Below are 21,322 nucleotides of genomic sequence, written 5' to 3'. Positions count from 1 at the left end.
GTGAGCCCAGAGGAGACAGGACCTGGTTGAGTCGGGGGTGAGGCTGTCAGGAAGGGCAAGGTCTTCTGCCACACGGGATGGAGTCATCACTCTCAGCATGTGCCCTGTGCTTCGTGAGGCCGGCAGTGGATGGCCGGGACGTGGAATGTTGGATCTCATCAGTCAGGGGACAGAGCCCAGCCAGAGACCCGGCCCCTGTGACCCATCCTTACTAGTGCTTTCTCTCCCACAGGAGCAGGGGATGAAGGTCAATAGCTCCAAAGAGTTAAGCATGTGCTTCACAGAGGTGAGTGGGGGCAGAGTGGGGAGTGCAGGGGACTGGCCACAGGGGTCTGTTTGCAGGTGAGCCTTGGATTCGGAGCCCTCAGGTCCCATTGCAGGCCATGCCAGATGAGCTCCTGGATCACCTAGACCTGGTGGGCACTCACTCTGCTGGGGAGTGGGTGCAGAGGCTGCAGCCAGGGCCCTTGGCTGTCTCTCTGGGAGAGACACAAGTGGCTGCTCTGAGCAGAGGCCCTCTCAGGCCTTCCTGACTCTTTAAGACAAATGTGTGGAGCACCTGCTCTGTGCTGGTTCTGTGATCTCAAGGGGGGAGAGAGATGGAGAAAGACACCCCCTTCCTAGAAGTAGCCCCAGGACACGAGTGTGTCTGTGACTGCATGTCTGTGCCTTATCTGGGAAGACAGGCAGGGTCGATTCCACGGGCGGAGGAGCGTGCAGCAGAAGCGTGCACGGGGCTCTTCATGCAGGAGGGATTCAAACAAACTTAGGAACAGGAAGAACAGAGCTGCTCTCTCCTCTCATCTCGAGAAGCAGGTCCTTGCAGACCCCAGGAGCTTCTCTTCGAGATCTTTTTGCCACCCCATCCTCCCTGGCCTGCATCTGCAGACCCTCTTCCTCACTGGGCAGTGCCCTCCAGGTTGTCCCGGGGACTGCAGCCCTGCTTCTGTGAGCCTGGAGGTGAGGTTCAGCCCAGCTCCGTGGAAGTCTGGCTCCATCTCCAAGCTAGAGTGCAAAGGCCCGTCTCCCTGGGTGGGCCGAGGGGCAGGTGGGGGGCGGAGCATGGGGAGCCCAGCTCCCAGCCCCTGCTCACTCACTTTTTTTTTTTTTTTGTCTTCTATGTTCTCTTTGCTTCCGTTTCTCCTTCTGCATGGCCTCAGCTCACGACCAACATCATCCCAGGGAGTAACAAGGTCATCAGACCCAACTCAGGCCCCTGCAGAGCCAGACCATTGGCCGCCTTGACTGCCGTCTCCGTCCTGCTGCTGAAGCTGGCCTTGTAGACTCTGGGCACCACGTCTGGAGATTTCCGAAAGCTGTGCGGCTGAGAGCACCCGCCTGACGAAATGGACACACGCACGCACACACACAAACACACCTACACACCCCTTGCAAAAAAAATTTTTTTCCCACCTTGTTTCCGAACCTGTCTGCTCCCAGGTTTCTTCTCTGGAAGTTTTTCTACACCAAACAGACAGCAGGCAGGCGGCCTGAGAGCCGCCCAGAGGTCCCCTGGCACGGGCACCCTGGCGCCGAGGAGGGCACGAGGGTCTAGATATGCCCGGCACTTCCTCTGCTGATTTCCTCTCTGGACCCTGTTGCCGGAAGAGACTGAGACGGGACCCTTGCGGCCCAAGGGACTTGTGGCCGTGCCTGATGCTGTCCGTGGCAGAACAGCGGCCGCTGCTCTTCTCGGACTGCCCGCTGTGGGGACCTGCCGTGGGTCGGCAGGGGGCGGCAGCTGGCAGAGCAGCAAGGCTGGCCCCTGGGCCCAGCTGGGCACCTTCGGCACCTCCGTCTGGCTGCAGGGGCGGTGTTTATTTCGACCCCGCTCCGTGGGCCAGGCACGCCTGCACCTGACCCCTGGAGTGCTGTGACACTGGTCCTCCCCACCTCCTGTAGCTCAGGGGGCTGGGCGGCTCCCGGGGCTTGGGCGCCCCGCCCACCTGGGAGACCCCCCTGGGACACGGGGAGGAAAACTCTTCTGCCTCGGAGGGGATTTTGGAATCGAAGAGAAGGGATTGTATGTTGGCTCTTTTGGTTCGTTGTGGGTCGTTTTGGTGGGTCTCCCTTTGGGGACAGGGGCTGTGGAGAGGAGCCGACAAGACCGCGGCGGGCCGTCCGCCGCCCCACGCTCCGGTCTGCGCGGCTCTCCGCGCCCCCTCCCACCGTCTCTCTCCTCGTTTCCGAGATGTGCGCCAACCGTGTGTACACAACACGCTTTCCTTCTCGACATATATGTATATACACATCCATATACATATATCGTGTGGTTTCCCCTTTCCTTTTTTTAAGAAACCAAACTACCGAAGTAATACCCCAACAGATGAGCGAAATGTATTATTGTAAAGTTTATTTTTTTTATAACGTTGTCTATCACGGGATGAAAGGAGACCGACTCCCTGTGTCCCGGGCCCGTCCGGGTGCGGGGCCGCGGAAGGGGCTCCTGATCGTATTCGCGCTGAGCCCAGGCTCCAATAAACGTCCTAGGAAGCAGCTTGCCTTCTGCCTCACTCCGGTGTGCCTTCTCCCTGCTCGGCTCCTGGCCTGGTGCCGCGTCCTGGCTGCCTGCCTGGGGCTCCCCCCGGGCCTTGGGGACAGTGTGCACACGTGGCTCCATCTGTCGTGTGCTCGGGTGTGGGCGATGCAGCTCCCTTAGGAGACTTGGACGCTGGGCGGGTCCGAGGGTCACACTGTGCTGCATCTGCTGGGCCAGTCCCCTGTCCCCTCTCCCCAACCTTCCCAATCAGTGCCAGTGCCCGTTGGTCCCAAATGGGAAGGGAAGGGAAGTGGCCATGGGGACGGGGGAGGGAGACACAGCTCGGTATCACACCTAGGGTATATTTTTATCTCACGGCCGGCTGCCTGAGCGGCCGCGTTAGATGGCCCTGTCAGTCACATAGAAGGGGGCGGTGTCTTCCCACTGGGACTCATGTGAGGGCAGGGACTTGGTCTCTTGGGCCCCGCCAGGGAAGGAGACAACCGTGGCCCACCGCTCCTCTTTTTCTCCATTTATTACCCCACCTCCGTCAGACACCGGGCCTGCCCCGTTGTCTCAGAGAGCCTCCCCAGGGAGCACCAGGAGGCGGCCTGCCAGAGCAGTGTGCGCGCATGCGCAGGCTTTGGGCCGTTCACATAGCGAGCCGTGGAGGGGTGTTCTCCCTGTCAGTGTGGCCTTCCCGGCTGCATGTGAGCCCATCCTGTCACCATTGGGAGACAGGACACCAATTTTCCACCCTCCCAATCCTTGGTCCCCCCCAAATGTTTCTCGTTTGGGTCACACTTCACCATGTCCATGGTGGCGGCCACTGCGACATACCGTGCTCCAGCCTCTGAGTAGAGGGTCGGTGAGCCAGCCAGTCCTCTTCCCCAGCCACCACTGGCCTGACTGTGTGTTTGTGTTGAGGTGGCCACAGAGGCCGCTTGGGATCCAGGAGTTTTGCAAACGGCAAAGTCCGGTTAACTTAAGTCTTTGGGGAGAGGTGGCTCATGTCATCGGTGGGAAGTGGGAGGACGGGGCAGGCCCCGAAGGGCATCTGCAGGATCGTCAGGGTCAGCGTGCTGCCGCCTCGACGATGAACGGCCGCCAGCCGTCGTCCGGCTGGCCGAACTGGGGCTCCGCGTCTACTTCCTGCCGTTCTTGGGCGAGAGGATCCCGGGTGGGAGATAAGCCCTTGGATCGCATAGCGGGAGGGAGGAACTCTCCCGAGAGGAAGTGGGGGTGCCGTGATGAAGGAGGAACGGGTGCCGGGCAGCTTTTCCTTGCCTTAAAACATCTCCCCATCCACGCGTCACGTAGCCGAAACTTTACCATTAAGTTTTCTTTCCTTTGGTTGAGATGATACCTGTTCTCTGTGATCCTCTCGAAATGTGTCAATAAAACTGGGAAGAATAAAATGTCAACTATCTTAATGATAATTACTTAATGATTTGGATGAGTCTTAGGAAGATTAAGACATTTGGGCCTAGACATTGAGATTGGACTTGAGGGACAGATAAAGGGAGAGAAACGGGAAAGGAATCCGAACATTGGTAGGGGCGGTTGGAGGTGGATCTTAAATTGTTTTCGAGTTCTTTTGGGGAGAGTCGCTGCACGCACTGTAAGCCCGCTGTGCCTTCACCCGAGCCACGAAAGTCTATGAAGTGAACTCTCTTTGCCACCAGCTCCCTGGGGGCTCCCGATCTGGGGCACACGTTGTTTGCAAGGCTGTGCTGTCCTGCGTTTTTTAGGCTCAAGTATCTTCAAATCGGAATCACGTAGGAATGCTTGTCCCCTTGCCGGGAAAGCTTCCGGCCTGGGATGATTTTGCTCAGCCCGGAAGCCAAGCATCAGCTTCCCGCCTGGCTTGTGCCCCTGCTGTCCTCCTTTCAATGCTGCTAGGACCACGTGGACCGAGCTAAGGGCTCAGCGGTACCCCACGGAGGTGGGGGATCCAAGGAGGCCAGTTTAGGAGCTCAGGGAACATGGCACCCAGTGAGCCGTGCCCTGGGCCTGTGCTGACCTTGCTCTGAGACCAGACACGGGGTCGTTTTCTCAGTTCCCTGCACCCCAGGCCCGGCCTTTATAACCTGCTTGGCAACACAGGGTTCCTAGGTCTGAGCCCAAGCCTGTTCTCACGAGTCCTTCCCAGACATAACACCTGACTCAGTCCTTAGGCCCTAGCTGGGCCCTGCTGTCTCCACCAGGCAGCCCTGATGCCAGGCAGCTCCAAACTTGCCGGAATGTCTGCCTCTCACCTACTACCCGGCTCCTGTCCCTGTCTCACCTGCTCACTGAGATGCCCGCCCAGGAGCTCTGGGTAACATCCCCAGGGCTGGTGAACTGCTGGTCCCTGGGCTCCCAGGGTCTGATGGTCCACCTTCAAGGGCTTAACTTCATGTCAAAGGCCCGTGTGTGTGTGTGTATGTGTGTGTGTGTCTGCCTGTTCCTAGTTTCCCAGCCCTATCCCCAGACTGCCAAATGCCTGGATGAGACAGACTTCACTCACATAAAGGCAATGCTCCTGTGTTTGATGACTGGAGAAATTCTTTGCCAGCCTTTCCTAATTTTTGAAGGACTTTAAATCGGGCCTCTGCCCCAGGTCAGCTAGGTTACCAAGGGGATGAACTGGTCACATACTCTGTGATAATACAAGTAAATGTGCTCATAGCCCATTATTTTAAGTCTCAGTGGGGGTAGATAATTGTCTTTTAAAACTGGACTAAAGTTTTTAGGAAAAACCAGTCATTCGGAGACCAAAGTGGTAAATGAGGTTGGTAACATTCTTAGTGGTGAGTTTAAGTAGTGAAGAGGCTGATAACCTAGCCATCTGTTCGACCTTGGTTACCTCACCTGCGAAGTTGTATTAGATGATGATCAAGATCCTTCTCAACTCTGAACAAGCTCTGGTGGGAGAAGGAGGGGTGTCGGGGAACCCGGGTTCAAACTCTGGCTTGACTCTCCATCAGCTAGGGACACTAGCTAAGTCACCTAAGTTCTCTGAGTCTCAGAAAGGTTGTTTGAGATCAGGGATCAGCAAACTCTTCCTGTAAAAGGCCAGATAATAAGTATCACGGGCCTTGTGGACCATGCTGTCTTGGCTGCTACTATCAACTTGGACATGACAGCCTGAGAGCCATCACAGGCCACATGATGGGGCCTGGCTGTGTTCTAATGATGCTCTGTTTACAAAAACAGGCCCAGGCTGGATTTGGCCCCCTGGCTGCAGTTTGCTACCCTTGCTCTAATGATCTCCGAGACCACACTCTCAATCCCAGGCAGTCGGACTACAGAGCTTTGGTGGCTGGGGGTGACGATGGGAGACGGGGCTGACAGTCATCCTTAGGCTGGAGGAGGAGAGAGGTCGCCACTCTGATGAGCGAGGTGAACTCGCAGATGAAGTAGAAGAAGGGGAAACTGGGAGGAAGGGCCCTACACTGGGCCGGGGGTGCACAGAGAGCAACCAGGTGGCCTGTGGCCCCACACGCATAGGTACGGTCTTGTGTGGCTGTACTTTACTCGGGCAAGGACTTTGGGCCAGGAGGGAGAAGGAGGCTGAAACTCAGCTGCGCCCACGCTGGGCCTTGGGGCATCGTTCCCCGGTCTGCATGAAAGGACGTGCACGTGCTAGAGCAGGACCTGCGGCCGAGAGCGGGGTGCGAGGGGAGAAGGACTTTTGGGTTTTATTATTCCTGAAATAATTGTTTGATTATTTAACGAGATGCATCATCAAAAGCGATGCTGCCCACTGATGTTACAGGACAGCATGTTGAGTTGTTTGCCAGAAGATACCTCCCCAAACCCAGGTACTCACATAGTGTCCATTATGAATGGGCACAGATGACTTTAAATATCAAGAAGCCATCTTTTGCTATGGAAGTCTTGCTAAATATTCCCGTGGTATGCCTTTCCTTCCTAATTTGTCGCAAGGGGACGTTTCCCCTCCTGCTCCCCCCCGCCCCCCGCTTTTCTGTGTGCACAGAGGAGGCCAGGGTGTGTCAGTGGGGCCCTGCGTGGTCGTGGCCGTCAGCAAGCAGTTTCACGTGGGGGCGGGGAGCCCTCTCCTCCCCTACAAAGGGAAGGGTGGGAGGCGCCTCTCTCCAAGGTGCCTCTCCACAGTGGGACCCTGCGATTGTGTGACTGCCACCAGCCTGGCACAGAACGACTTGGAAGGAGACGTAATTCATCTCTCTCTCCGTAAACACCGGCACCCCACTTGGCTGCCCTGGTTCTTCCCACCAAGCTTCTTGGGCGGAGCCGCGGAAATGCTGCCGCGGGCTCGTTGTGCAGATGCCGCGGGCTCGGTGTGCCCCTCGCCCTCGCCCGGCCCCTCGCGAGGCAGCATTTCCTGGAAAGTCTACACCTGCTTGGCCACAGGGAGCAAGGTCCTACCCACTCAGTCCTCGCCTCCCTCCCGGGGGGGGAGGGCAGTCTTGAATTACCACCTTGACCTGAGGACTGCTTGGCAGTCGGAGGTCACGGCGCCTCCCACACTTGGTGACTAATTCTCATCTGACATCTCTGCAGGAGGAGTGTGTGCTACCGGCACGGCCAGCATGATCCAGGCTTCCCGGAAAATCTCCTCCTTGACTTATCCTGGGCCTGCACAGCAGGCCACCCCGCCTCTCCCCTCCCTTCCCCTGCCCGTCCACACGCAGGAGTTTGACAATTTAAAACAAAAAGCCGCAGCTCTCACCGTACTCCATTTAAAAACTGGAGCCCGGCCCGGCTGGCCAAACAAATCCTTGTGGGATGACACTTTTGGCTCAGGGCATCCTTCACTTTTATCCTCAGTGGAAGATAAAAGGCCTGTTTTTCAGGGGCCCTGGCAACCTGAGATCACTCTGAAGTCTCACTGTGTTGGAAAGTTGGGTGAGGCTGAGGTCACAGTGACCCGTAGGACCCGTGTTAAAATGCCTGTCTCCGGGAAGGGTGTTTACAGCATTCCTACCTGGGGCCTGCTCATATAACCTTCTCTTCTGAATGGAGGAGACTTGACTGCATTGATGATTGGAGGTGGTCCAGAGGTGCTGTCATCCGGGTGACGGGGACGGCTCCCCGTCAGACCTGCAAACGTGCCCAGACCCGTGCACCTTACTGTCGGGCCCAGGGCGGCGTGCAGAGGACAGGGCCAGGGAGACGTAGACAGTCTGAGGAGTGTCCTGACAGCAGCTACACTGCCAAGCCCCTGCGTGGACCCGGGGAGAAACGGGCTGAGCTGGCACCGAGGGCCACATTCTTCTCCCGGCTTCATTGGCAGGACTTCCTCGCAGCACCGAGTCCCCGCCCAGGCACAGGACCCCTCAGGGAGCAAGCTTGGGGCCGCCCTCCCGGCCTGGGGGGTCTCCGTGTGGACTGGGGAGACCACATCTTCAGCACGAAACGTGGCAGCAGCAGGAGAGTGGGAGGGCTCGGGGTGCTGCCTCCTTCCAAGTAACAGGACTGGGCAAGGGATTGACTTCCGGGGGTCGCGTTTGTCCTCCTCGGGACCTCTGATGCCCACCCCTGGGGCGGCTCCCCCGAGACACCCCCTTCTCCTTCCGTCGCTCTACCTTCTGTCGTCAGGCCAGGGCTGTGCCTTTGGACACCTTCCTCACTGCTGAAGCCAGGCCCAGAACACTCGCCTCAGGCGGGCCGGTGTCGGGGTTGGGTGACACGCGTGGGGCTCTGGGTTGGGTGACACGCGTGGGGCTCTGGGCGTGGCTCCGGCTGCACCCGCGCATGCGCCGTGGCCCCGTGGCGGTGTCGGGTTAAGAATCCGCCTTGGCGCAGACTTGGGATCCCAGTCGTTCTCTTCCACGGGCTGCGCCGTTGCCCCTCCTCCTTCCAAACGTCTGTCTGTCTAATTTTCTCCAGTGTCACTATCTGGCGCAGGCCTTTTTGCTCAACATTTGCAGGCCTGGAGGAGTAAAGCCCTTCTTCCTCTGAGTTCCCTGCTTCGGGCCAGGATGTGCTTCTTCTTCTTCTCAGTGGCTGGACCCAGCTGAGGAGCATCTTGGGGACCCATCCACCCGAAGTCCCTGAACTACTGCTCTCTGGTTCCACCGTCATCATCCTGGCTGTGTTCTCCCCCACCCTCTATTTGATCCAGCCCCTTGGGACCGAATGGGAGCAGAACTGAGGGCAGAAACCTAGGTTTGCCCAATTATCGCCACCCTCCCCTCCGCCCGACAGCGGTAGCCTCTTCGGATTTCACTGTGACTTTCTTGTGTCTCTCCGTCAATCTGGGACAAATCTTCCCTTTCCTGGACTAACTGGGAGGTCAAGGGAGACTCGTCTAAATGAGTAAACAATTCTAAACTATAGAATCTTGCCTTACAAGTGGAGTGGAATCTCTTTAAAGTGGGATGAAGCCCTCGCGATGGCCTGTAAGCCGACGAGGCCTGACCTGGCTGCCTGTCCTACCCTCTCTCCACTTCCTCTCCCGCTGCTCACTCTGCTCCAGGCACAGCGGTCTCAAGAGAGGCCTTCTCTGAACACCCCTAGCCAGTTCCCATCTTAGGGTCTTTGCAGTGGCTTTTCCATCTGTCTAGGATGCTCGTCTCTTAGTCATTATAACTACCTGCTTACCTCTGCTTCAGGCCCCTGCTCAGACATCAGCTAATCAAAAAGAGACTGTTCCTGTCCAGGGCACCCCTCTTTGATCCCTATTTCAGGACTCCCATTCATTTACCATATTTGTACAGACTATATTACATGTGCATGCATGTGTGCGTGCGTGTGTGTGTGCGTATGTGTGTGTAGGGGATGCATGTTGGGTGTTTATGATCTATTTTCATCAAAATGTGAGCTCAGAGAAGACAGGATCTTTACTTGTTTGTTTGTTTTCACTGCTCTATCTAGCATCTAGAATAGTGCCTAGCAAAGAGCGGGACTTCAGTAAGTGTGTATTGATTCATTGGGTCCCAGGAGAGGTTGCAGGTGGCACATTGAGGGAACATGGAATGGGGGAGGAATAGAAAGAATATTGAATTAGCACATTAAAGCAGAAACCCTGAGAGTCAGCCTGGGACGACTTTTCCTTGTCGCCGAGGAAGTCCAGAGCTCACCCCTGATCCTGCCCGCACAGCCTGTCCTCACCAACAGAGGTGACACCGGAACTCCAGGCCAGTCCTGCCTCTTCCGTCCTAGACGATGGCTTCTTCTCCTAGGCGGTTACATACATGCCCTGCAACTGTATTTACAACAATTAATTTGCTCGGAGAATGTTCTTCCTGTGGGTACAACAAAGGGGGCTTTCGGTGGATTTAGACCTATTTGGGTTTGATGGGGGTGTTCGAAGAGACCCTATGGGGAGAGCATCTGGAGTGCGGGTGGAGACTGGACCCTCTGTTCAAGCGAATTCAGTTGAGTTCCTCTGCAGGAAGTTGACCTTAAAATTGAGCTGATGGTCATCTGGCATTCTCCACCCTGTCCCTCCAAGAAACTGTGGGTCCCGGTTTTCTGAGCCTCACACTCCTAGTTAAGAAAAATGACGTTCCAGCACAGAAAGCCAGGCGTCCACAAGTCCCTTTCAGAATTTTCACGGAGAGCACATGCTTGCTCCGCACTGCGGCCAGATGTCTGGTAAATACGCTGGGAAGTTAGTAAGGAAGAAATCTACCCAGTGCATGAGCCCGAGCTGGGAAGGGTTACAGAGGGGCCTTGGTAGAGGAGGAGGAGAAGGGGGGCATGGGGCTTATTTACTAAGCGGAGCCACCAATAATAAAAAAGCAAAATCAAGTCTTATTTGTTCAGGTAGGTGATTGAGAAAGACCATCAGCAGAGGGACAAGGAGCTTGTTAGAAATCACCAGGCCATTATAACCGAGATCAACAGCTGCCTCTCGAAATGGGGAGGAAATAGATACAATCTCAGGAGGATGATAAAATCGAAAGGTTCCATTGTGCCACGGTGCACGGACATAGCTTCACAGAAAGTCTATTTGGGTGAGCAGTCTCCTTACGGTAATTGTCTCCTGCCATCGGTGAGAGGGAGTGAGGGGCACTGGTTGGACAAGGGCCAGGGTCAGAGGCAAAAGTTCCTCTGCCTCTGGTCAGGGGTCCCAAAGCCGCTGAGTTTTAAAGACAAGGGAGAAGGGAGGGACCAGGACCGGCAAGCCCTGGGTCTTCAGTGTTGTAAATTCACTGATGATCTCCGCTTTAAAAACGCCTATCGTGGCGGGACACTGTGCTTTCCGCTCTGGGGAGGGCGAGTGCATGGCACTGCTTGCTGGGGGGCCACAGAGCCATCGATCAGCTGGTGTCAGGACCGATGGCCACACACATTTCTTTCTCCTGGTTCCCGGCTCTGCAGTGAGGGCTGATGCGGCTCGTGCGTACCAGTGTGCACGTATTTATGCACACACACAGAAGTTTCCAGTTGGCAGAACGTAGAGGGGGTGGAATTGCCTACTCTCTCACGATTCTCTGAACCAAGCCCTGACTTCCTTTGCGGGAAGCTGACTGACTAACAAATCAAAGGAAGGGGGACCCAGCTGTTTGTGGCCTCAGGTGACCACAGGACCGCAGCTGGGCCTGGCAGTCGGCTGGGGAAGCCCACGCCACGGGTGGATCCTGCTGCCTGTCTGCTTGCCTTTCTGTCTCAGACTCTGAGAGCGTGTCGGTCCAGGGCCATTTCTCTCAATAGCCCCCGTGATGACCTTCTTCCCGTCATCCTTTGCAACTAGTGAAGAATTTCGCTTTTCAAAAATGTCATTAACTATTTTCACACGAACTCGGAGAGGAATCAAAGGCAGAGTGGACGGCAAGAGAGAAGCACCCGCGGAGGAGTCTGGAGAGAGGAGTTCCCTTCGCACTCTTCTTGGCTTCCCTGTGCACGGCGGAGGTGGCCTCATAATAAGAGATGGGTGGGGTTTTGGACATTGCATCTCTTTGGCTGGGGTCCAGGATGTGTCCTCAATTTGAGGAATTATGTGCATGGCCTTCAGGGCTTTACTGAAGTGGCTGTGTCCTTGGCGAGCAGAGGACAGAGGGATCCTAACAAGATCCTCACTGCTCATTAGTAGTAGTCCGAGGTGGCTCTCCGCTGGCGGCTCCACCAGGGTCCCCTCTGCTGGGCCTGGAGGAAAAGCCTTGAGGAAGAAGGTACCTACCTGCCTGGGAGTCAGGAAAACAAGGCTGTGCTCCCTGTCCTGGTTTAGGTCACTTGCCTCATGTCTGCCTCAGTTTCCTCTTCTGTCTAATGAGTGGTCTGGACCATGTGATCAGGCAATCTATGATGAGTGGGCCGAGTGTGAGCTGTGGGGGGCCAGCTGGAGCAGATGGGCTGCCTCAGGGTGGGTCCTCTCAATTTCTAGGTCCTTCAACAATAAGCTTCAGTATGTGACCTCAGGAAGCCACTCAGTCTCTGTAAGTCTCAATCTGTCACCCTTCAGGGGGTTAAGTCATACTTACTTTGAAGAGCTGGGAGTAGTGAATGAAGTAATGTGTGTCAAAAGCCAAGTGCAGAGTCTGGGACATGGTAGGCTCTAAATAACACAGGTTCCCTTCTCGTTTCCTTGTTTGCTCACTGCCCACGCCTACATTCTTCTTGCTCAGTCGCTGCACCAAGTTTGAGAATTGGAAAGTCACGTAAGGTGACTGCATTAATGTGGTTCCCTGTGTAAGTGTGTGCACTGGGGGGCATGCCGGCATCTTCTCTCGCTGGGTCTCTCGAGGGATTGCGGTAAGTCACAGGCACTTGATGAAGGTTTGCGCCGTCTGCAAACTCATTCTGGGAGACACTGCCTGTTACAATGTCCCTGAAATCTGGGCATGTGTGGTCTTAGATTTCAGTTCAGCAAAAATGAGGTCTTCTCGAGCTTAGACCACCGTGAAACAGATCCTATTTCCCCGTTTTGCCTTGGTTGCCAGAAAACTCAATGGAATTTTATGCTTAGGAGCTACAATGACCGAAATACTTACACTGCCTCCCCTCTTTTGCTCATCCTATAGGGAAAGATTCTCTGGTTCCTCTAGTCTGGGAAAGAGGCCCACTTCGATGCTCCAGGCATTCATGCTTTTTCCCCGAAGAACACTGTCTCCCTCCCTTTGTCTCTGTGTATGTGCACGTGCATGCGCGCACACACAACACACACACATACGACTTTAAGTTTCTTGAGGCCAAGGATTGTGTTCAGCTCAGTGCACCCTCCACGGAACACCTGGTGTCTGGAACTTGCAAGATGCTCAGTAAATGCTCTTTAGATGAGGAGACGAATGAGTGAACAAATGGTTAAATAAAGCATTTTAGTGCAGGTGGTAAATATGGTCATCTTCCCTTTCTCCTCTGTGGGTTTTGACCTTTTACAATTATTGCATATCTTTTATTATTATAAGACTTTTTGAAATTATGCGTGTGTGCGTGGGGGTGGAAACATGAATAAACGAACAAATGAATAACTGAATCTCTCCTCCCCAAGGCTGCGTTGCCGACTCTAGCCCGCGAATGCCTTGTGCACATAGACTTGGATGTAAAGCAGGTCATGGCTTTTCCTGGCTCTGTCACTCAACAGCTGTGTGAACTTGGGCAAGTTGCTTTGCCTCTGACCTTCTGTTGTCTTACTTATGAAAACGGAGGTAATGACATTTCCCTCATGGGGTAGTGGAAGATTAAGCCAGACCTCAAAAAATAAAGTGCGTACCAGAGCACTTGGCCCATAGTAAGTGCTCAGCGGATGTTTACGACGAGTGAGAGAGAGTGTCCAGCAGAATGATGTCAGGTGCCTCATGTGTCCTGCCGTCTGACTTAACTTTAGGCCCCTCGAGGAGCCCGAAGTTAAGATGCTCCTCTTGTGTAAACCTGATCATCTGGCTCAACGCCGGCACACTGGCTCTAAAAGTCTCTGAATAAACTCCTGAACACCTGTAGAGAGAACGCCTGGGCAAGTGTCAATCAGTCTGGCTCACAGATTCATAGATAGAGATGTGGGCGGGGCCTCTGAGGTCAGGTGATCTGACCCTCACTTTACCATGGGAGAAAGTGGGGTCTAAGGATGCGCTGGGTGGCCAGGCTGGCCTGGACCCCAGGCTCTTGACACTAGGCAAGGACACCTTCTGCTCCCGCTGGCCGTTGGTAGAGATGCTCAAAGGGACAGACAGCCCGGCCCAGGATGTCAGCCCTCTGAGCACGTGGCTTTGCGCGCTGTCCCGAAGCTGCAGTAATCAGCCGTGGCACAGGTCTGGAAGGTTATGTTTCCCAAGTGCTGTTTCGCAGCCATGGTCTCACGGCACCTCACAGGGAGTACATGGAGCAGGTGGCAGGTGTTTTCATCTGGACCCTGTGATGCTCTTGAGGGCCAGAGAGGCAAAGGGCTGGGAGACACTCCTCTTCCGGTTCGTGGCTCGGGTGGGGGTAGGACCTGTAGCTGGGACCCTGGGCTGGGGCTCCTTGCTCCTGGTGAAGTCCTTGTCTTGTCTCCCGGGCTGGGCTCAAAGTTAAAAGCTCCGTCAGGCAGCATTACCAAAAACAACAGTTATAACATGGTGGCGGGGGGGGGGGGGGGAGGGAGAGGGCCTCGTGCGGAGAGGCAAGGCTGTGAAGTTTGCCTCTGGACCTGTGTCATGTACATGCACACGCCTCGCTTAGAACTGCCATCGGACGCACACGCGATTGGCATTTAGCGACTTCTCAAACACAAATCGCAATATAAAATTAATTTCACATTTAAGGGCTTTTAACGCATAGCCTATTTATTCAGCGGCTCTTTATGAAGCCCTCCCTGATTTATCGTCTACGCGGTAACTCACTCCACATTGCTGAGAGCTGGGTGTTAACCCTCAGCTAGAAGAAAAACACCTCTCCCCAAACAGAGCCCGGCTCAGCTTTCTGGGCCCATAGGACAAAGGCGGGCTGGGGGTGCTGCTGACTCAAGGAGACGGGTGGGTACCTGGTGGGGGCTCTGCCTGCCACCCTGCCCTCCGCCCTGATGACCTACTTCTCCTGGGCCTCTGGAAATGCCTGTGGGCTCACAGATGAATTTATTCAACCCCATTTATCCAGAGCCTGCTATGTGTTGACCACGGGGCATCTCCAGGAGGAACTGCCTTAAAAAGTCCCCGACCAGCCAGCCAGCTGCGTGGGCTCCCCCGTTCAGTGTGTGGGCGACTGTTGCTCACTAACCCTTGCCCCCACCCCCTGCCCACTCCTCACACCCTCCCCTTTCCCTGGGAAGGTCCCCGGGCCTTGGGCGAGCTCCCTCTGGTCAGTGGCTGTTCCCTGGAGGTTTTCAGTGGAGTCTGCTCCAGGGAGGGAAACCCTTTCCTGATACTTGGGAGAATGCAGCAGCTTTCCCTGGGGGCTCCTTCTGGAGACTGACTCGGGCCTTCTGGGGTGTCTCCTCCACTGCCATTGAGGGGGATTCGTGCTAATTATTTGCCTCAGTTATATAACCAGGCCTTTGCCAGTGCTTTTCTGATGGGACCTTATGTGAAGCTGGGGGGGTGTTTGCTGTTCGGTAAGCATTTCTGATGTTTCGCCAGAAAAGCCCATGGCGCTGTAACTGTGCGTCTGCCCCGGTGAGGTCCCCGTGCCACCAGGGTGCTGACCCCGGCCGCAGAGCTCGAGGCGTGCCTGTCACCGAGGCAGCTGCTCCGAGGGACACCGAACCCGGGACACTTGGGTGAGTCCACGGCACACCAGGTGCATGAGCTCAGGCCTCAGCCCGAGCAAGTCGCCTGTAGAAAGAGCTCCCCAAAGGAGATGCGAGCCCGAGCCCCGCTCTGGACACCGTCCTTAAAAGAAAACCTCAAGCTTCAAACCTCATTAACTAAAATCTCCTTAGTGGCCACGAGTGTGACTGACATTAATTGAGTGCCTGATAGGCATTTTACCTTCGGTATCTTATTTAATCCAACCCTGCGAGGGGGCGTCGCTACCTTCTCCATTTCACAAGCACGGACTCTGAGTACCGGAGGTTTGGCACCGCGTCCACGTTTGCTTAGTTTTGCGAGTGGTGCTGGGGGCCTGGGATCTGAACCCCGGCCTCCTACTTACTGCTTTGTTAGCGCATCCTTTTCTACAGACACAGATGTTTTCTGCGTGTCCAGCCCCGAAATTCAGATGAAGTCATCGCCTTGAAGAAGCTCAGAGTCAAAAGGAGGCCCTTCTTTGAAGCAAGCCCTGTGGCTGTGGCCGGGTGCCCCCAGAGGGTCGCTAAACATCACCGACCGTTGGCTACCGGAAAGGGTTAAGGGCGCTTCACGGAGGTGGTGGGAGCTCGAGATGAGTCTGGAAGAATGGACGAGAGACGCCAGGCGGCCGAGGGGGAAAGGGCATCACGGAGGAAGAGCACGTGCCGCTGCGCAGAGGGGAGCACCATCGTCCCTTCTGCGCATCGTGAAGTGCTCGGTGCGGCTGGACTGCGACCGACCCAAGGCCACCTGAGGCTCATACACATGAAGGAAGACTCGCCTGGGCGGAAGGAAAGGCCCGAAAGAGAAGACATGCATTTCAACGTCCTGCTGAAGTCCATCTCTGCTATTCACGAGTTTCTCTAACCTTGACAACTTAAAGTCCATTTCCGTGCCCCGTTTGGGTCCGTGTCATAGGATTCTCCTCCCTGCATTAAACAGTTACAAGCTGCTGAACCCACTCACAGGCTCCGGGGTGTCTGGGAATCTATCCACACCCCAGCCTTCGCGCAGAGGAAGCACCTGCTGTACTTGCAACTTACCTTCCTCTGTCCTCCCCTCCCACCGCGACATGGAGGCATCCTAACCCTGCATTAGATTACAAAATGAGAGGACTCGTTTAATGGGTCTCGCTAAATGCACGTCCCCGATGCCCTTTACGGCCTCTCATGAAATCTCAAATACGAGGGGAGTGAACTCGGAACAGCCGGTGTGAACGTGGGCCGCACAGACTATCGGAGCAGGAATGGCTGGGGAAATGTGGTCAATCCGGACTTAACACGTGCCATGCCGTCTCCGCATCGTGCACCTGCCTAGAGACCCCGCAGCTGGAACTCATGCTTCCCCCACCCCCTGCCCCAAGCGGTTCTTGGATGGGAAGATTCGATACCATGAAAAGATCAGTTCTCCCTAGGTTAATTTATGCAGTCCAAATCAGGTATTAAGTTTCCCCTGGAAATAGGCTTGTATTTTAAAGTTTATATGGAAAAATGAGCAAGCAAAAACAAACAAAACAAAACAAAACAAAAACAAACAAACAAAAAAAACAAACAAACCCTGGAAAAATAACTAAAAAAAAAAAAAAAAAGAGCAACAAGGGAAGACTAGCTGTGCCAGATTATCTGAAAACGCTCTGTGGCTCAGCAATTAAAATAGTTTGTCACCGAAGTAGGTAAATGGACCTAGGGAAGAGGACTGTATCAAAGCAGGCCCGGAATTATGTAACAAAGTGAATGAAGCAGATGGCGTCTCAAGTCAATATGGTAAAAATGAATTTTAAATAAAGGATATCGGGACAGCAGAACAGCCGTTTTTGGAGAAAAGATAAGTTTGACTCCGCATTTCATAACATGTACTGGGAAAATCTCCAAGTGGAGCAGAGACTTAAATGTTCGACAGGAACATAAAAGTGCTACAAGGAAACGTGCGGATCGCCTTCGACGAGGACGGCCTTCCTCACGCCGGTTCAAATTCTAGAAGCCAAAGAAAAGATGGACAAATTTGACTCTGTAACGATAAAATTATGCGTGCCCCAAACTCCGTAACGCAGAGCCAAAAGGCAGATGACTCACTGAGAAAAAAGAATCTGCAACGTGTATCACGAAGAGCTGATCCCTCTAATGTAAAAATAATTCAAAATCAAGAAAAAGATACATATCCCAATAGAAAAACGAGCAAAGGACATGAACACTGAGTTCACCAGAAAGAAACGCAAATGGTCCTTTACCTGTTCCGTAGTAAGAGGTGCAAATTAAAATGACGCCGAGAGGAACCATTTCTCACCGCGCAGATGTGGCAAGAATCCATCCTCTCGCCAAAACTCAGCGTTGGCAAAGTCGTGGGGAAGCACGTGGCCTCTGCCGTCGCCGGTGGAGTGGAGCGGAATCGTTTTACGGAAGGACTCCTGGCGATGGCTGCCAACGTCAAGAGAAGCTGATCCTTCACCAGGGAGCCCACTTCTGGGAATCTGTCCTACAGATACACCTGCACGAGTGTGAACTCACGCACGCACAGTCGGTCCTTGTGGCGTTGTCTGTGGTAGGGCAAGAGTGGACACAACCCGGTGTCTGGAACAGGGGGCTGGATGGATAAATCAGGTAACTCTGTGGTGAGCCAGAAACAAAAATCTACACATACGAATATGCAGCGATCTCCAGGCTATTGTTGTTAAGTGAAGAAAGCTGGGCACAGAACATGTAAACGGCATCGTGTCTTTCGTGAAAGGGTGGGAAGAGATGACGACCTATATTCTGTATCCGCATAAAGAAACATTGGAAAGACAGACCAGAAACGGATCAAAGCATCGTGTGCAGCAGGGAGGAGGCGGGGCACAGGAGTCAGGCTTCTCCGAGCGGATCTTTTTATGCAGCTTGGGCTTCTGATGAAGACAGGTGCACTTGCTGACTTGCCCTGCTCCATCGTAAGAATCTCTTGGGCTACTTGTTAACATTAATCCGGATCCCAGCTCCTTGTCTGTGCTGGGCCCCAGGAAGGGGTGTCCTCCCACAAGCAGCAGGTTATCCTGCAAAGGGGCAGCGTGGGAAGGTGCTAACGCCCATCCTTGGCCACAAGGAGCCAATCAGACGAGACCGCCCGTGAAGGTCTCGATTCAGGGCCACACGCCAGGTCCCAATGACGGCGTGAAAATCTCTGCTTCTGCCCGGGCACTCCTGCTCCGCTCCCCCACGGGGTCGTCCCATACCCCGCAGAATCACCGCACGGTTTGACGTCTGTCTCCAGCCATCAGAAGCATGTTGTTGGATTTTATTTTCCACAATTTGCATTATAAAAATGATATAAACTTATGTTTCCTTTTAAGCATGAAATTATGTTCTATTCCTGAATATACTTTTTGTAACTATCCTCTGCCTTGCTTTATTCCCCAGGGAATTCTGAGAGCTGATGGAAATCCCTGTCCACCCACTCAGAAACCTGTTTATGAAGAAAAACTGATGGAAGATGCTTAAAAGAGATCCCTCTGGCCCCATCTCTCCCTCCACTTGCTTGGGGAGATCATGCAGAAGCCCCTAGCCCTGAGAGGCGGGCTTGGAGTCACCCAGGGGGCCTTCTTGGCCCCAGGCTCTCTCCCCTTCCCTTTCTTTGGAGCTCTGCTCCCTGTCCCACTGGCTGTATGTCGAGTCCCATAGGCAGGTTATCTCTGCTGCCTCCCCCGCCTTGATCATCTTGGAGCTAGGCACATGTGCCTTTTTCTTTCTAAGGGCTTTACTGCTGATCCTCATGGGGGAGCAGCAAGCAGTAAACTAAATCGCGACCATGCCAGAGGTACAGAGGCTGGGGAAACGGGCTCGTGGTCCTGGTCCTCGGTGACAGTTTCGAGGCCCTGTCTGATATGGAAGTTAGGGGGACCTTGGTGGGGAACCCAAGCCAAGCGTCAGCCCCTTCCATCCCTCGCCAGCTGAGAATGCGCCGGGAGGACCTGGGGGCTCTGGCTGAGTGGCTTCCCGCTAGGGCTCTCTGAGGGCCCACAGCCAAAGGGCCGAGACACTGAGCTGTGCTGTGCGCACGGAGGCCAGCGGTCCAGTCCTCCGCGGCCCTTTGCCCCACCCTCTCCGGGCTGCTCTTTCTCAGTTTGGGTTCCCTACCCATCCTCCGGAATCAGGAGGAAAAAGTCCATGTCCTTCTCGTGTGTCCCTGAAGTCACCAAGGACTAATGAGAGCATGCCTTGGAAAGTTGGGCGCTTTGGACTGGCTGCCGACAACGAGGACTTGTGAGCCACAGATGATACCTGCCAACGTCCAGGTGAGAAGGGTTGGCAAGAGCAGCGCCCCTGTCTCCCCAGCACCCTGCCCTGTCTGTACGCTGCCTGTCACCCTGCACCCTGCTGGGTCTCCCATAGGAGGGAGGAGGCGCTGGGAGACAGGAGCTGCTGCCCGTTCTCCTCGGCGGCCTCGGTTTCCTCCTCAGTGAAACGGGGCGGGGGCTTCTCCAGGCCATCGCCAGATCCCTTCCCCAGTGGAGTCTGCCTGGCACCCACCCTTCACTGGCACCTCCCGGCAGTGAACATCTGGGGTGCAGCGAAGCCCCTGCGAGACAGCATCACTCTGTCCCATGCCCTGAAGGGCAGAGCAGCTTTTGCTGGGTTTCCTGCCATGCTGGTCCCAGACAGTTTGGATTTGCCTCGTCAGAGCAACGAATGGGTCACAGGGAGGCTAAACGAGTTGGCTTCTGGAGGGGGTGGGCCTGCAGTCCCCAAGCCCCCACTGGAATGCATGTGGGGAGGCTCCGCCGCTCCCGCCCACCTCTCTCTGGCCTTTTCTCAGAGAGGCTTTGCTCCCTGCAAACCGAGAAAGAATAAACAATGTGTCAAACTTTCAGCTCTACCTGGAAACAGACATTTTCTCCTCCCTCCACTGTTTTCTTTAAATTTTGCAGGAGTTCAGGCCCCATTTCCTGCCACCCCCTCGCTCTCTCTTGGCTGGATAAGGAGGAGCCTGTTCTCCAAGGTCCTGGAGCCAAAGCATCAGGGGGTGACCCAGGCTCTCCAGGGGCCCTGCAGTGCAGGGGGGAGTCGGCCATGTCCACCCTTTGCTTGGGAGGTGGAGGGTGGGGAGGTCAGGGAGGGAAGTCTGAAGAATCTCCAGAAATGAGAGCTCTTGGAAAAGCCCTCATCTTTACCCAGGCCCTGAGGACCCGGAAAGAATAAACGGACAGGCAGGTGTGAAAGGTATTTGGAGGCAAGTGCTGCCCACAGGGATGACTCGGGGGCAGACAGAAATGCCTTTAGAACACTCCTACTTCTTCGTGCCCTTCTCCCAGCCTCTTAGGGTCACCTGACTCTCTCTCCGACTCCGTCTTTACCTCTCGCACTTGCTAACACAAGTGTTCCCTGAGGTCCTCGCCAGTGTCATGTGCCTGTTCACTCTTTCAGTGAACACCGGTGAGTGCCTGCAGGTGCCGGAGACCTAGCGGAGTTCCGACAGCCAGGCCTGCCTCTGAGGGGCTGATGGTCAAACGGAGGAAAAGATAATTATAATTATCGAAGTGACGAATGCTGCAGAGCCAGCCCCGAGTCTGCCGCACTCAGCCAAGACTACCCACCTTTCCTTCCCACCGAGCTCGCCTTCCCATGGCATCCTCGTACCTGCAGGAGAGCACACGAACAGAAAAATTCACACTGATACGTGAGGTCGCAGGTTCAGGTTAGTTCTCTCCGGGACGATGTCCGCCTCGCATCGGAGCTTGTTACCTTAACCGAAGGACCGCACGTCGCGGAGGGAGGGACGTGTCTACTCTAGTTTCTGCCCTTGGCTTCTCCATGTCATCAGCCCGCTCCTCACTTCTGAAAAGCGCCCCAAATCTCATCCAGATGATCGACAGATGGTGTGTTGTGCGCGCACAGGTTTGAACATCACACTGTTTTGGGAAGGAGGCTGTTCATTAGCTTTGCGACCTGAGGTGACTCATCCCACCTCCCCAGACCTCACTTTTTTCATAAAGGAAAGTAGTGCTATCTGGCCCGTCCGCTTCATGCGAAAGCCACTGGGAGAGGATGAGTGTATCAGCGTCGGTGTTTTATTAGCCGTTGACAAGGTCCCCTAGAATACGAGGGGTGACGCTGGCTTATCCTGGTGTGCTCGGTACTACAGGTCCCCCACCACTGGGCAGGCTGGAACTGACTGGGAGCTGGGGTTCCCTCGGATCCCCCTTCTGTGAATGCTCCTGTCAGTCCATTCCTGGCTCAGGTGAGATTTTACCCCTGGGGAGGTCAGC

The 21,322-nt window shown here is 54.9% G+C and overlaps 1 protein-coding gene and 1 long non-coding RNA gene across 4 annotated transcripts in view; one reads left to right on the top strand and one right to left on the bottom strand.

The window, feature by feature from the left end:
- The window catches only part of GFRA2 (GDNF family receptor alpha 2), a 75,823-nt gene extending 73,327 nt beyond the window's left edge, over nt 1–2,496 (top strand). For all 3 annotated transcript variants that reach the window (XM_016141646.2, XM_016141648.2, XM_036233940.1), the window contains 2 exons: nt 233–286; nt 1,161–2,496. In XM_016141646.2, the coding sequence (XP_015997132.2) occupies nt 233–286; nt 1,161–1,283 (177 nt within the window). In that variant the 3' untranslated portion in view covers nt 1,284–2,496. The remainder of the gene's footprint in view (nt 1–232; nt 287–1,160) is intronic.
- An 18,167-nt stretch (nt 2,497–20,663) lies between these two features.
- LOC118612380 overlaps nt 20,664–21,322 on the bottom strand; it is a 3,194-nt gene continuing 2,535 nt past the window's right edge. Inside the window, exon 3 of the long non-coding RNA XR_004954808.1 lies at nt 20,664–20,965. This is a non-coding gene — a long non-coding RNA (uncharacterized LOC118612380). The remainder of the gene's footprint in view (nt 20,966–21,322) is intronic.

This window comes from Rousettus aegyptiacus, unplaced genomic scaffold (assembly GCF_014176215.1).
Source record: "Rousettus aegyptiacus isolate mRouAeg1 unplaced genomic scaffold, mRouAeg1.p scaffold_m13_p_16, whole genome shotgun sequence".
Classification (NCBI taxonomy): domain Eukaryota; kingdom Metazoa; phylum Chordata; class Mammalia; order Chiroptera; family Pteropodidae; genus Rousettus; species Rousettus aegyptiacus.
This window is presented reverse-complemented; position numbering and strand designations above follow the sequence as displayed.